Source organism: Vigna unguiculata, chromosome 3 (genome assembly GCF_004118075.2).
Source record: "Vigna unguiculata cultivar IT97K-499-35 chromosome 3, ASM411807v1, whole genome shotgun sequence".
NCBI classification, from domain to species: domain Eukaryota; kingdom Viridiplantae; phylum Streptophyta; class Magnoliopsida; order Fabales; family Fabaceae; genus Vigna; species Vigna unguiculata.
The window spans coordinates 3,405,849-3,419,969 of NC_040281.1; the positions used below are offsets into that span (position 1 = coordinate 3,405,849).

Consider the following 14,121-nt stretch of genomic DNA (forward strand, 5'->3'; position numbering starts at 1 on the left):
GCTCCCCCTTTCAACAAGTCCATATTAGGGATGTCAAAAAAATCCGTACCCGCAGGTATCCGCGGATAAAACCCGCAACGGGTAGGAAATGAATATTAAAAATGGATACCTGCTACCCGCGGGTATGGGTATTTTTGATACCCGTATGTTAACGGGGCGGGTACGAGTATCATAGTATCTATACCCGTGGATACTCATACCCGCTAAACTTTACCTTATATATATATATATATATATATATATATATATATATATATATATATATATATATATATATATATTAGTAAACAACATTATGAGTCTCCATCCAATAATGGTGGTCAGATTCTTACCCCACAAATGAGTAAATTACTTCCATATATTGTGGAGGTATTGATGTGTCTATAAGATTGATTATGGACCAATATGGAAGGTAATGAAATTAACACTTTTACTTAGATATTTTAATTAAGTGATTTTAGAAATTTTTACTTAACTTCTTATGTTTTAAGGCTCTTCTAGATTAAAAATGGACAACATGAAACTTTATACAATGTTGCAAGAGGTGGACATTGATGAAGTTAGTAATTTCTTTAATATTTTATTCAAAAATAAACTACAATATAAATTGGTAGTGATTTTTTATTTGTTTGTTTTTCAAGAATCAATCGGAGAAAGGGGACTTGTTGATCTAAGAACTAATTATGGTTAAATATTTATTTTTTAAAATATTTTTGTAAATACCCGCGGATACCCGTGGATACTCGCGGATATGAAAAAAATAGACGGGTACCCGCATAACGGATACCCGATGAATATGGGTATGAGTACGGGGCAAATATTTATCCAGCGGGTAGGGTACGGGGGAGCTACTACCCGTACCCTACCCGCCCCGTTGACATCCCTAGTCCATATCAACATGAGCAGATCAAGGTCAACATTAACTTAAGTTGGCCCGAGTCTAGACAAGGAAATGTTGGGTGGGATGAAATTATGAAGGTTGGTTTGGACTCGACTAAGCCCAAGTCATACTTTAGTTGGATCCACGAAGGTTAGATTAGGTAGTGTGCAAATCAAATTTGGTTGGTTCAAGTTTATGACAAGTTGAGATTGACTGAAGTAAAGTCTAAATCAATATATGTAAGGTATTGACATTGTCTTAAACTCAGTTAGTCCTACCTTAAGTTAGGATAAATCAAACTCGATTTAACTATAATAAGGTATAGTTGGACAAAGTGAAACTCCAAATAAAATAAGGTTGAATTGAGGAGAAATCAAATTAACTTTGACATAATTAAGGATGACAAAATTATTTGTATCCGTATGTATCTGCAGGATACAAATAAAATCCAGAAAGAATAGTTGGTACATGTGAATATTTATTACCTCCGAATAACAAATATTTTAATATCTATTCATAAATTATAAACTGGTCGGATACGAATATCATATTATTTGTATCTATAAGTATATGTTATTCAAAAAAATAAAATTAAAATTGATTTATGTTTTATTAAGTTAAATTTAATATATATTTATTACATTAAATTTAATTAAAATTAAAATTTAATCTGATATATATATTTTTATAATTTTGTTTAAAAAATATAAAATATTTTTTCTATAATATGCATAGATATCCGTGTATTTAGAAAAAACCCATTAATATATTTTAAACGGATATTCAAAATAAATAACTGAGCAAATAACGATAATTTTTTTTATTACAAATTAAATTACGAATACACACTGTCCATATCCAACTCATTTATCTTGACATAGTATCACACTTCAGAATCTGATGTTCATGTATCAAAACTATGGACGATACCTTTTTATTCCTCAGACTAAATGTTCTAGATATTTTATCCACTTATTTTGTTCGTGCTTTAATAGTGATTTAACGTATTTTTCGGTCTCTGAACTTTTTTAGGATTGTTTTATTTTAATTTAACTAAATGAGCATTAAAATATTTTACATCAAAGAAGAAAACTGTGTGAATCAGTACAGAATGAAAAAAAAAATACAGAAAAGGATATAACATCAAAGTATTTATGGATACGTACGAAAAACAAGTTTTATGACTTTTCTTAATTAAATATGGAACTTTTTTTTTCCTTCTTTTACTTTCCTTTTCTTTTTAGACAGAGAAAGAAAAAAATAATTTGTCTTTTATTTTTGTATAGTACGTCATATTTAAATGGATTTTGTTTTAGGTGGAATTAGTAAAATTAAATTACATTAATTAACTTCTTCCATCAACATAAACGTTATTTTAGTTTTGTGAATAGTTGAGCTCTCGGACGAATCTCATATTAATACGGAAATTAAAATGATTGGACAACTTTTTGTATTATTATTAATTACAAATTAAATTTAAAACATACAATCAAACGTAAACTAATTATATCAGCGCAATTTGTGTCTTGAATAATTTGTATAATATAATGGTTAAAAGATGGAAATTAATTATAGAAGAATAATAATCCTTTATTTGACTATTGCGTATCCAATAATTATACGCGTTGATTTAGATATTCAGATAACTAAGTTTATGAATATTATTTGCTTAGAAGGGAGGTTAATATTAGTCACTTCCAAAATACAGTTAACTTCTATTGTTTTTTAATAATCCCTTAACATATCCAATAATTACGTAGAATCAGGTTTGATGGATTCATAATCGCTGTGAAGATTAAAATAATCATATTTATTAAGTTTGTATTATCAGGAATAGAAACATACAATATCGGGTGGATGATCCTCATTTTCCATGATGGAGCCACATATTCTTTATTTATTTCATCTTTATCGATAAAGAACCACGGGTCATAAAACGAAAGAAAATCAAATCTACGCGTTTGATTAACTGAAAGGAAGAGGAAATGAACGGTTGAGATGCGAGGAGAAATGACGAAAGCTAACGAAGGGGGTAAGTGGGGGGAATTTTCAATTTTTCCGTGCAATTCTTTTCTCGTACACGTAAACCTGCTCTGCACTTGCGCACACACACCAACACATCATCGTGTCAAATACCAAGGAAAGCAATCACTCGCGCAGTTTCTTCTTCTTCTTCTTCTTCGTCTTCTTTTTTCTTCTCGTCTTCTGTTGCTGAATTTCGATTTCTCAATTCTCAATCTCAAGGTTCCATTCTCCATCGCCACTCCTATCTTTCTGCTGATTTCGGACTCATTACTTGCTCATATCCCTCCTTTTCCTTGCTTTTCAGCTCAGCTATTGGATACTGTGTCGTTTTTTATTTTTTTTTGTTGCAACTAATTTATCGCGTTTTCCCCTTTTTTTATATCCTGTTGATACTTGATGACTGCTTCAAAATGAATTCGTTGAACTTTCTCCTGAGATTTATCTATTTATTTGAAGCGCTTTTCTATCAATCTCTGTTTTCAAGTTTCAAATTAATCGCGGCCTGTTCTGATCGTTTTGCTTAGTATTTACTTTCTATTTAAAATTGGTAATAGGTCTTGATGAATTGGATTGCGTTTCGGAGAGTTAGGTATAATTACTCTCTTTCGGTGAGGTAGAGTGATTTCCACGCGCGATCGTGAATTTGCGATAACTGAATGGGTTGCTGACTCTCGTGGTTTCGTGCTTGTGTGGATTAGTGTGAAGTCGTGTTCTTAGTATAATTAACTATGTGAAAGAATTGTACATGCATATGGTGATGAAGTTGAATTATCCACCCAGTGTGTGTGTGTGGTTTTAAATGTAGAATCATGGTCTTTATATTAATTAATTATCTGAAGGGGTTTTGCATGTATGTGCTGATGAAGGTGAAATGATGCACTCAGTAGCTATAATTACTTTTGGATGCCGGAGATAAGGCGTGATGGGCGGTTGCTGCTGCTGTTGCTCTTCTAAGGAGACTGTGTTGAGCGCTCCACCTGCCTACTATTATGTCAGTGTGCTTTTCATAATTGAATTTTGTGCTTTTACTTTATTTTATTTTTTGCTTTTGCCTAACTTTGCTTTTCTGAGGAGGATTTGATTTATTGTTGCGGGACATGCATCGATTTCACTGTTTTTGGGTTAGAAAACTTTCCACTTATATTCAGTGCTTTCTTTCTCTTCAACAAAACCGAAAAGGAGGGAAAGACATAGATTGTGTGATAGACAGATTTGGCACGGAAGATGCTTGTAACTTGGTTTGCCACCTACTGAGGGAAGGTTTAAGAGGGTTCTCAATTAAGTCTATTCGTGTAAGAAAGGAAACTGATAATAAGTGAAGTTGATCAACATACAGTCTTCCGTTTATTAGAAAGAAACATATAATTGATCCTCCAGCGATAGGTGAATGCCATCAGTTTCGTCTTTTGAAGAACTAACTGATATGATGTCACTTTGAGGACCAATTTAGTATCATAATAACATTTATAGACTACTATGATGCGATCATAAAGGAAGGATGAATCATTCAACCTATTAACGCAACACCTAATTCTTAGAGGACCGAAATGAATATTTTGCTCTTGATAAAAGATATCAGATCATATAAGGTGGAGATTTTTAATGCTTTGTTCAATGAGGTTTTGAAGGCTGTTTCAAGTAACTGAGTTTATGATTGCTTTCCGTTGTTTATTATCTATGATTGTTATCTCAAAATGTTATAACATTGCTTCATTTGCTGCATTCTCTTAGCAGTATCCAAGAGCACCAGAGGAACATGTTCCTCTATCATCTCACCAGGGTGCCGCTTCTGCTTTCTCTGGGCGACTCTTGGTTGATACTAATCTAGATACGTCATCTCCTGATACTTATAGACCTCCTCCTGCTCCTATCCCTTTCAATGTTACGTTTGGTACCACGCAAACTCCACCTGCAGCTCAAGAAATTCATAGTGATAAGAATAATGCACCCTTGCTTTCTACAGATTCTAGTGCTATTCAAGAACCAGTATCTGAAGACAATCATGGGACCCCAGTTAAGATGGAAGAGCTGAAGGAATCAGAATGCAAAGTTCAGACTGATCTAGAGATAGATTCTGCTATGGGTTCTGAAATTGAACTTGCAAAGTCTGGAAAACCTGTAACTTTAGTAGAAGAGGAGGATACATGCCCAATTTGTTTAGAAGGTGATGTTCTCTTGGCTCCTTTTTTTTAAAATATTTATAGCTGATGGTATTAATTAGGTAATTTATTATGTGACAGTTATTATGTTTACTGATGACGGATGTATATCCTTTTATCCTAGCAGAATATGATGCGGAGAATCCAAAACTCGTAACGAATTGTGACCATCATTTTCACCTTGCATGCATTCTGGAATGGATGGAAAGAAGTGAAAGTTGCCCTGTGTGCGATCAGGTTTCTCCCAAAAATTCTCAATTTCTCATCTATCTTTACATAATTTTGGATATGCCCTTATGAATATGATACTTTGAACAATTCTGTCTTTTTCTAATGCAGGATTTGGTTTTCAACCCTCCCATTGAATAATACATGTCAACTTAGGAGTTCAAATATAGTGTGTAGTGTTTGAGAAGCGAGATTACAAAGTCATGACTTTAATATGGTAGCAACCTGAATTGATGGCTGTATTTGGATTGTTTCGTTTTCTTTGTTTTCTGGATTATTCCATTTTTTACTCACTGTCCTCTGCGATGCAGCATACAGGAAATTGAAGGAAATATTCTCCTTTTATAGTTTTATCAATTAGCATGTTTCAAAGTGATATCTGGATATTACATCCGAAAACAGCAGCCAATATGATTTCTCTTGTGGATTGTAAAACTTTTGTTACATTGCCAAAGAATGGTAGGATGTTCTCTCTCTTTCATCTTTTATAAGGTGGGAATACTAGTTCTTGTTTGAGATGTTACTTCACATTGTATATTTTAGGCTTAAATAAGTTTTTGGTCTTTTTGGATTGTCTTTTACTCAATTTTTTGAAGTTTTATATATTGCTTGAGTCATTTCTACTCTTAACTTCTATGTTAAGTTATTCCATGTATTAGTGTTGAATAACTCTATTACCCCCATTAACATGATATGTGATCCATGATCATATGATGCAAAAAAAATAATATATATATATATATATATATATTATGATAAAAAATATTGAGGGATACAAATTTTTAATTTTTTTTAAGAATTTATATTAAAATAATTATAAGATTTAAATAAGTTTTTAGTCATTAATAAATTTGAGTTTTTTCAAATTTCCAATACAAATTTTCACTCTTATGTAATATTTTAATTTTCACACAAAGTATCCGGTATAATTTTTGCTTTTGTCGAAGGTCTATGAATTTTCTTTAGTGTGTTGACTTGGTTATCAATGTGCTGACATGATATTACATGTGTCTGCAGCATTGACACGGAAAGAAAAAATGATAAGAGTTTTGAACAACAATGAAAAAGATATTGAATGCTGAAAAATATAAAATGTTGTAGAGTATTTAATTGAAAAGACTTGATTTTATTTAAGTTTAACGACAAATAAATATTTAATTTAAGGATTTAAATAAAAAGCTTATAGGATATTCAACAAAAGTCAATTATACATTAGGCGTATGAAACTTCTTTTAAGCACTATTTAATATTGAGATATATTATTATGAGAACGTATTCATAGGATTATAAATATATAATAGATTGAAAGGGCAAAAGAAATCATATTCTTATGATTGATTTCATTATTTAATAGAATAATAAGAGGAAAACTAGTTTTCTCATTAAACCGAATAGTTAAAAGTAATATACTCAAATATAATTGGAGGTGATTATGGATTAAATTTTTAATGACCTAATCCATATTTATTTTGGATCTAAATAATTGGATTAAATTTCCGATCCAAATTTATTTTTTTAAAAAAAGTAGATTGAATTTTTTTAAAATCCATATCCAAATATTTAGATCAAGTTTAAATCTAGATCTAAATATTTGGATCAAATTCAAAATTCAAAATCAATTTTTTATAAAATAATTTCAAATTAAATTTTTTAAAACTTGTGTCCATAGGGCTGACACCATAGAATTTGACAGATTTTTTGTCGAAGCCAACAAGGTCAAATTTTAGCAAGGGATGAACTTGGATGACTTTCGAATGAATTTCGGTCGGAGACGACGTGACCAAATTTGGGCCAAGGTCGACTTGACAAAGTTTCAGTCGAGATCGACCTGACTGGATTCGACTGAATTTCGGCTAGGATCGATTTTGTCTAATACGACCAAATTTTAGCCAGAGCCGACTTGGCCAAATATGGCCACATTTGGGCCAGGGCCTGATCAGTCAAATTTCGGTCAGAGTTGACTCCACTAAATTCATCGACCGGGACCGACTTGACTGAACATGACCAATTTTCGATCACAGCCGACTAAGTTGAATATAGTCAAATTTCGTTCAGGACTTACTCGACCGAATACAGCTAAATTTAGGCTAGTGCCGACTCGACCAAATTTTGGTCATGACCAACTCGACTGAATTTGGCCAAATTTAGGTCAGGACCGACTCGCCTAAATATGACCAAATTTCGGTTGCGATCGACTCTGCCGAATATGACCAAATTCAGACCAGGACCAACTCAGTCAAATTTTGATTGAGGCCAACACGACCTAATTTTGACCAGAGCCGACTCGACTGAATTCGGCCGAATTTCAGTCGTGGCTCACTCAGTTGAATACGACCAAATTTCGATCGTGATTGACTCATTTGAATACGGTCAAATTTCATCCTAGGCCGTCTCAGCCGAATACAACCAAATTTGGGCCAATGCCAACTCGGCCAAATCTCAATCGGGGCCAACTTGACTGAATTCGACCGAATTGTGCCTGGAGCCAACTAGGCTAAATACAGCCAAATTTTGGTCGCGGTTGTCTCAGTCGAATATGATCAAATTTTCTAGGTCGACTTAGCCCAATGTAGTCAAATTTCGGTCGGGGTGAACTCAACCGAATACTTCTAAATTTTGTCCAGGACCAATTGAGCCAAATTTTTTATAGGGTCACGCCAACTTAATCAAATACGACTAAATTTGAACTAGTCGGTCTCAACTTTTAGCCCAACCTAACCAGAAATATAAACTGAAAATTTGAATTGGATATTTTGGATTATCCATTTTGAAAATCTAGATTTAGAGTATGGATATACAATTCATAAAATATATAAAATGTAGATCAGATTGATGTCCAAATCCAATAAAATGAATTGGATTTTTAATAAAATGAATATTAAATAGATTGGATCATAGCAAAAATTGTTTGGATCATGAAAATTAGATTTTTTGCCCATCATTAGTTTAACTTTTCAGATCATCCTCTGCTTCCTTCCGCTCATTTAATAGTTTAATAAATATAAATTATTGTTGTTATCCTCATAATTTTTATTTTTATGTGTTAAATAAACATTAATTATTACTTTTACCCTCATATTTTTATTCTTTTAATTTTATATGTATTTAATCTTTTTTTATTAATACATTTTGTTACAAGAGTATAATTTAAATTTGTTAGTACAAATTTATGGATACATTAACAATTCTATTTATTAAACTTCTAAAATTTTCAATTAAAATGTAAGCTTTAAAGTTTATGAATATAAATTTCAAGGTTTAATGTTTACGGACGTATTACATCTCACGTCGAACGTCGCACATCGCACATAGCACGTCGCACGTCGCACGTTGCACGTCGTACGTCGAACGTCGCACGTCTCACGTTTCACGTCTCACGTGGCACGTCACACGTTTCACGTCTCACGTGGCACGTCACACGTTTCACGTCTCACGTGGCACGTCACACGTTTCACGTCTCACGTGGCACGTCACACGTTTCACGTCTCACGTGGCACGTCACACGTTTCACGTCTCACGTGGCACGTCACACGTCTTACATCTCTCACATACCACGTCCCACGTGACATGTCTGACATCCCACGTCTCACACGTCCCACGTCCCACGTCCCACGTCCCACGTGTCACGTCTCACGTCCTACGTCTCATGTCTCTCGTTCCATGTCCCATGTCCCATGTCTCACGTCTTATGTCTCACGTCTCACATCCCACGTCTCACGTCTCACGTCTCACGTCTCACATCCCACGTCTCACGTCGCACGTCTCACGTCCCATGTTCCACGTCTCACGTCTCGCGTCTCACGACTCACGTCTCACGTCCCACGTCTCACATCGCATGTTCCATGTCGCACGTCTCACGTACCATGTCCCAAGTCCCACACATTACGTCTCACGTCTCACGTCTCGCGACTCACGTTTCACATCGCACGTTCCATGTCGCACGTCTCACGTACCATGTCCCAAGTCCCACACATTATGTCTCACGTCTCACATCTTACATCTCACATTTCACCTTTCACGTACTACGTCATTCCACGTCTCATGTCTCACGCCCCACGTCCGACATCTCACGTCTTTCGTTCCACGTCGCACGTATCCCATGTCTCTCGTCCCATGTCTCACGTCTCACGTCTCACGTCTCACGTCCCACATCTCACGTCTCACGTTCCACATTCCACGTCTCACGTCGCACGTCCCACGTCACACGTCCCACGTCTCATGTCCCATGTCCCACGTCTCACGCCTGGCAACTCACGTCTCACGTCTCACGTCTCACGTCTCACATCGCACGTTCCATGTTGCACGTCTCACGTACCATGTCCCAAGTCCCACACATTCTGTCTTATGTCTCACGTGTCACGTGTCACGTCTCACGTTTTACATCTCACGTTTCACCTTTCACGTCCTACGTCGTCCCATGTCTCACGTCCTACATCTCACATCTCACGTCTCACGTCTCACGTCGCACGTCGCACATCTCTCACGTCTCACGTCCCACGTCTCACGTCCCACGTCTCACGTTTCACGTCTCATGTCTCACGTCTCACGTCTCACGTCTCACGTGTCATGTCCCACGTCCCACGTCTCACGTCTCTCGTCTCACATCCCATGACCCACATCCCACGTCTCACGTCTCACGTCCTACATCCCACGTCCCACGTCCCATATTTCACGTTTCGCGTTTCATGTCGCACCTTTCACGTCTCATGTCTCTCGTCTCACGTCTCACGTGACACGTTCCATGTCGCACATCTCATGTCCCATGTCTCACGTCTCACGTTTCACGTCTCACGTTTCACGTCTCATGTTTCACGTTCCACGTCGTCTCGCGTCCCACGTCCCACGTCGTCTCACCTCTCAAGTCGCACGTCCTACGTCTCACATCTCACGTCGCACGTTCCACGTTCAACATATCACGTCCACGTCAAACGTCCCACGTCTCACATCCCACGTCCCACGTCCCACGTCCCACGTCTCATGTCCCATGTCTCACGTCCCACGTCCCACGTCCCACGTCCCACATTCCACGTCTCACGTCTCACGTCTCATGTCCCACATCTCACATTCCACGTCTCACGTGACACGTTCCATGTTCCACATCTCAAGTCCCTCGTCCCTCGTCCTACGTCTTATGTCCCACCTCCCACGTCTCACGTCTCACGTCTCACGTCTTACGATTCAGGTTTCACGTTTCACGTTTCTTTCACGTCTCACGTCGCACGTCGCACGTCCCACATCTCATGTCCCATGTCCCACGACTCACATATTATGTCTCATGTCTCACGTCCTACGTCCCACGTCTCACCTTCCTCGTTCCACGTAGCACGTAGCACATCCCACGTCGCACGTATCACATTATTGCACTGAAATACTTGATTCTTTCATAAAATAATGGTGTTTTGGTTTATTGGTTGCAATATAACTAAGATTCTTCTTTGCTTTTTATCCTTCTTCAGATAATAGCTTCTTATTGATCGAAAGAAGGAAGAGAAAAGACATTATTTTACCGGAAATAGAAAAGTTAAACTTATGCAACAACAATAATTTGAAGCTTTTACAGATGTCTGCTATCATTACATGGATGATTTTAGAAAAATGTTTAGATGTTGGCAGACAATATTTTTTTATTGGTTTTCTGTTCTGACATTCAATATGCGAACAAATGTGTCACAAAATTCTAATCAAGGATAGGCAAAAAATCCATTTTTTATAATCCAATCTATTTTTTCTATTATCTAATCCATTTAATATCTATTTTATTAAAAATTCAATTCATTTAAAATCCATTTTATTGGATATGGATATCAATCTGATATATATTTTATATATTTTATGAATTGGATATCCATTTTCTAAATCTAGATTTTCAAAATGGATAATCCAAAATATCCAATCCAAATTTTCAGTTTATATTTATGGTTAGGTTAGGCTAAAAGTTGAGACCGACTAGTTCAAATTTAGTCGTATTTGATTAAGTTGGCGTGACCCTATAAAAAATTTGACCGAATTCTGTCAAGTCGGTCTCGATCAAAATTTGGCCCAGCTGGTCGTGGACAAAATTTGGAAGTATTCAGTTGAGTTCACCCCAACCCAAATTTGATTGCATTAGGCTGAGTCGACTTAGACAAATTTTGACCGTATTCGGCCGAGACAACTGCGACCAAAATTTGGTTGTATTCAGCCTAGTTGGCTCCAGTCAAAATTTGGTTGAATTCAATCGAGTTGGCCCCGATTGAGATTTGGCCGAGTCGGTCTGACCCAAATTTGGTCGTATTTGGCTGAGACGGCCTAGGGTGAAGAACATGATTATATGCACCAATGCAATTTAATATAGCATTTCACACCTCCTATGCAATAATTTAATTTATATTGATACACATGCATTCACCAATAAACTAATTTTCAACATGTGACTAACCCAAAGGAACATTCAAATTCATAGAGACTTACAACATAGCCCAATCATGCTTCCAACTCATGCCACATTACTAGTTACTTGAAATTATCAAGAGTTTATTCATGCATTTTAAAGACTTCCAAGCCAACAATCATGAGTAACATATATCTCTATCTACTGGCCTCCAAATCAAATCTCCATTGTTCAAAGTGAAGAACAACATATTATGGACCAATTGTCAAAATTTCATCTAAATCAAATGATTAATGAACCGGGAAAATGTAGTTTTACGAAAATTGCACAAACTAAAAAAACGATGGTGTTTAGCGCCTAGAAGTCAGGAACCTGATGCCTAGCATAAAAACCAACACCCGACGATACCTGCTCCACGAAAACACGAAAAACATTGTTTTTCATGACAATACACCAAAACGCATCGCCTGGCGGCAGATCTTCACCGCCATACGGTTCTTAACAGAAACACAGAAACTGGGTTGTTTTAACATGGGTCGCTTGGCGGCGCATACTTGCCGCCAGGTGGATTATCATATTCTGGGTAGAACCCAGATTTTTCCCGCACCCATGAAGAACCTTAAATTCCCAAATCTCATTCCATTCAATTACACACATAAAATTATAGCCATTCGATTTCTTTCCCTGCATATTCATCTAGTACAATCATATAATTGTAATTCCATCATGGTTAAAATCCCCAAATTCATATTAATAATTTCGGCCCCAAACTCTAACATGAACCTTCATGATTTGGAACCCATTCAGTCATTCAAGTATCATAAAACACAATAATGATCAACGATTATCCAAGATCACTCATTCAACATGCATATGATACTTTCGCAACAATCCCGAATATCATAAAGTCCATAAAAAATCATAGAAACCACACTACTATTCGTGTTGCCTGGCGGGAGCACCCGTGTCGTCCGACGGTTCATCTAAAAAAAACATAAATAGGTGTCACGCTCATGCATCGCCTGGCGGGCCTTCAAAGCTGCTAGGCGATTTTTGGGAATTTCCATAAACTCAAAACTAGTGGAATTTTAATTCAGAAAAGTCACCCAATCATACAACATACCACGTAAAATCATACAATTTAATATAACAAATAAAGCAGCTCCCCTAACCTGGATTCCTAACTCAACCTTGATTACTTTGGAGTTCCTTCCTTGATCACTAGTGACCTTCGTTGCTCTTCCTCAATTTAGCTCTCCCTTTCACTCACTAAAACCAACGTTGCACTGAGATTTCTCTCCTCACAACACTCTACAATGGCAACCTCCAAAAACTCACTATCCCTTCCTTAATTTGCCTCTTAACTATACCTATACCTTAATTATGTTTAATGGCTAAGAAAAAACCCACAACCATACAAATGTCACAAATGTCAAGTCAAAGTACAATCCTACTCTCAATCATTTGAACTAATACTTTTTCATGTCATAAAAGCTAACATTAATTGTCATAAAGGCTTCCACTACCCGCATTTATTAATTAATTAATTATTTAATTAATTAAATTTCTCGAATCTTACATTATTAATCATAAAAATTAAGTTCATGCACATATCTGAATGCTTAATTAATAATCTTTATAATTATACATACTTAATGATTATAAATCACTCATCACCATGGAATATCTGTTTTTCCATTTAATATTAAAAAAATATTTTTTTGAGTAATTTAAATATATGTAGGAAAGTGCGCTCAAAAACTCATCTCGTCCTGCATTGTCATCTTTATCTAATTTTATTTCTTTGACTTATTGGATATTTCCAAATTTGATGATTGCGTGGATCAGTTCTAAAGAATAAATATGAAATTCATTATCTATTACTCTTTGAATCTTCAAAAGGTACTTCTCTCTAGTTGAACAATTTTTTGAATTCTAAAAGGGTCTTCTATCTAATTCAACATATCATTAGTATCATGCTTCATAATACGTTAATAAGTTGAATATGTTGTTTACATCTTCACATATAGCTTCCATTTATTACTTTTAAAAAATGAATTTATTATTTTATTCTTTGTCAATATACCTATTGAAAAAACAAATAGTGAAATGAAAGTAATATTTCACCATTACGCAAGACAAGAGACAATTACCATTGTTTTATAAGAATGGATTGTAACATATGAGAAATGAAAGCAAAATAATGAATTTGTGTTTAACTTTCTTTTTTCATAAAGAAAAGAGTGGGGATAAACTCAAACAATAAGTAACCCAATAGGCAAGAAGAAAGAAAGAAAATATAATTATATTATAAAATACATAAGTTGAGATTAAAATTTAATACAAAAATTTAATACTCAACTGAATAAATAATGAATCTAGCTCAGCATAGTAATTACTCAGTCTGACTCTATGAATCAGTCTGAAACTCTAGGTATATTATTGAATTAGTCTGGAAT

The 14,121-nt window shown here is 35.6% G+C and overlaps 1 protein-coding gene across 4 annotated transcripts; it reads left to right on the forward strand.

Annotated features, from left to right (window-relative positions):
• Window positions 1–2,929: 2,929 nt before the first annotated feature.
• LOC114178502 (probable E3 ubiquitin-protein ligase RHB1A) lies at window positions 2,930–5,878 on the forward strand. Of its 4 annotated transcripts, XR_003603331.1 has the most exons (6): window positions 2,930–3,124; window positions 3,772–3,896; window positions 4,640–5,069; window positions 5,192–5,301; window positions 5,404–5,509; window positions 5,604–5,873. XR_003603331.1 is itself a non-coding variant. In XM_028064441.1 (5 exons), the coding sequence occupies exons 2-5, from the start codon at window positions 3,828–3,830 to the stop codon at window positions 5,431–5,433; spliced, it is 639 nt and encodes a 212-aa protein (XP_027920242.1). In that variant the 5' UTR covers window positions 2,930–3,124; window positions 3,772–3,827; the 3' UTR covers window positions 5,434–5,878. The 4 variants fall into 4 exon arrangements, 3 of the variants coding, with proteins under 3 accessions (XP_027920242.1, XP_027920239.1, XP_027920241.1); XM_028064441.1 differs by having other exon boundaries at window positions 5,404–5,878; XM_028064438.1 differs by having other exon boundaries at window positions 5,192–5,878.
• Window positions 5,879–14,121: the final 8,243 nt, after the last annotated feature.

What these genes read in the sequence shown, in the direction of transcription:
- LOC114178502 (XM_028064438.1), top strand. Translation starts at nt 3,828, where the DNA reads ATGGGCGGTTGCTGCTGCTGTTGCTCTTCTAAGGAGACTGTGTTGAGC. An exon ending in CTCCACCTGCCTACTATTAT is followed by an intron (nt 3,897 to 4,639) that starts GTCAGTGTGCTT and finishes TTCTCTTAGCAG; the next exon opens with TATCCAAGAGCACCAGAGGA. An exon ending in ATGCCCAATTTGTTTAGAAG is followed by an intron (nt 5,070 to 5,191) that starts GTGATGTTCTCT and finishes TTATCCTAGCAG; the next exon opens with AATATGATGCGGAGAATCCA.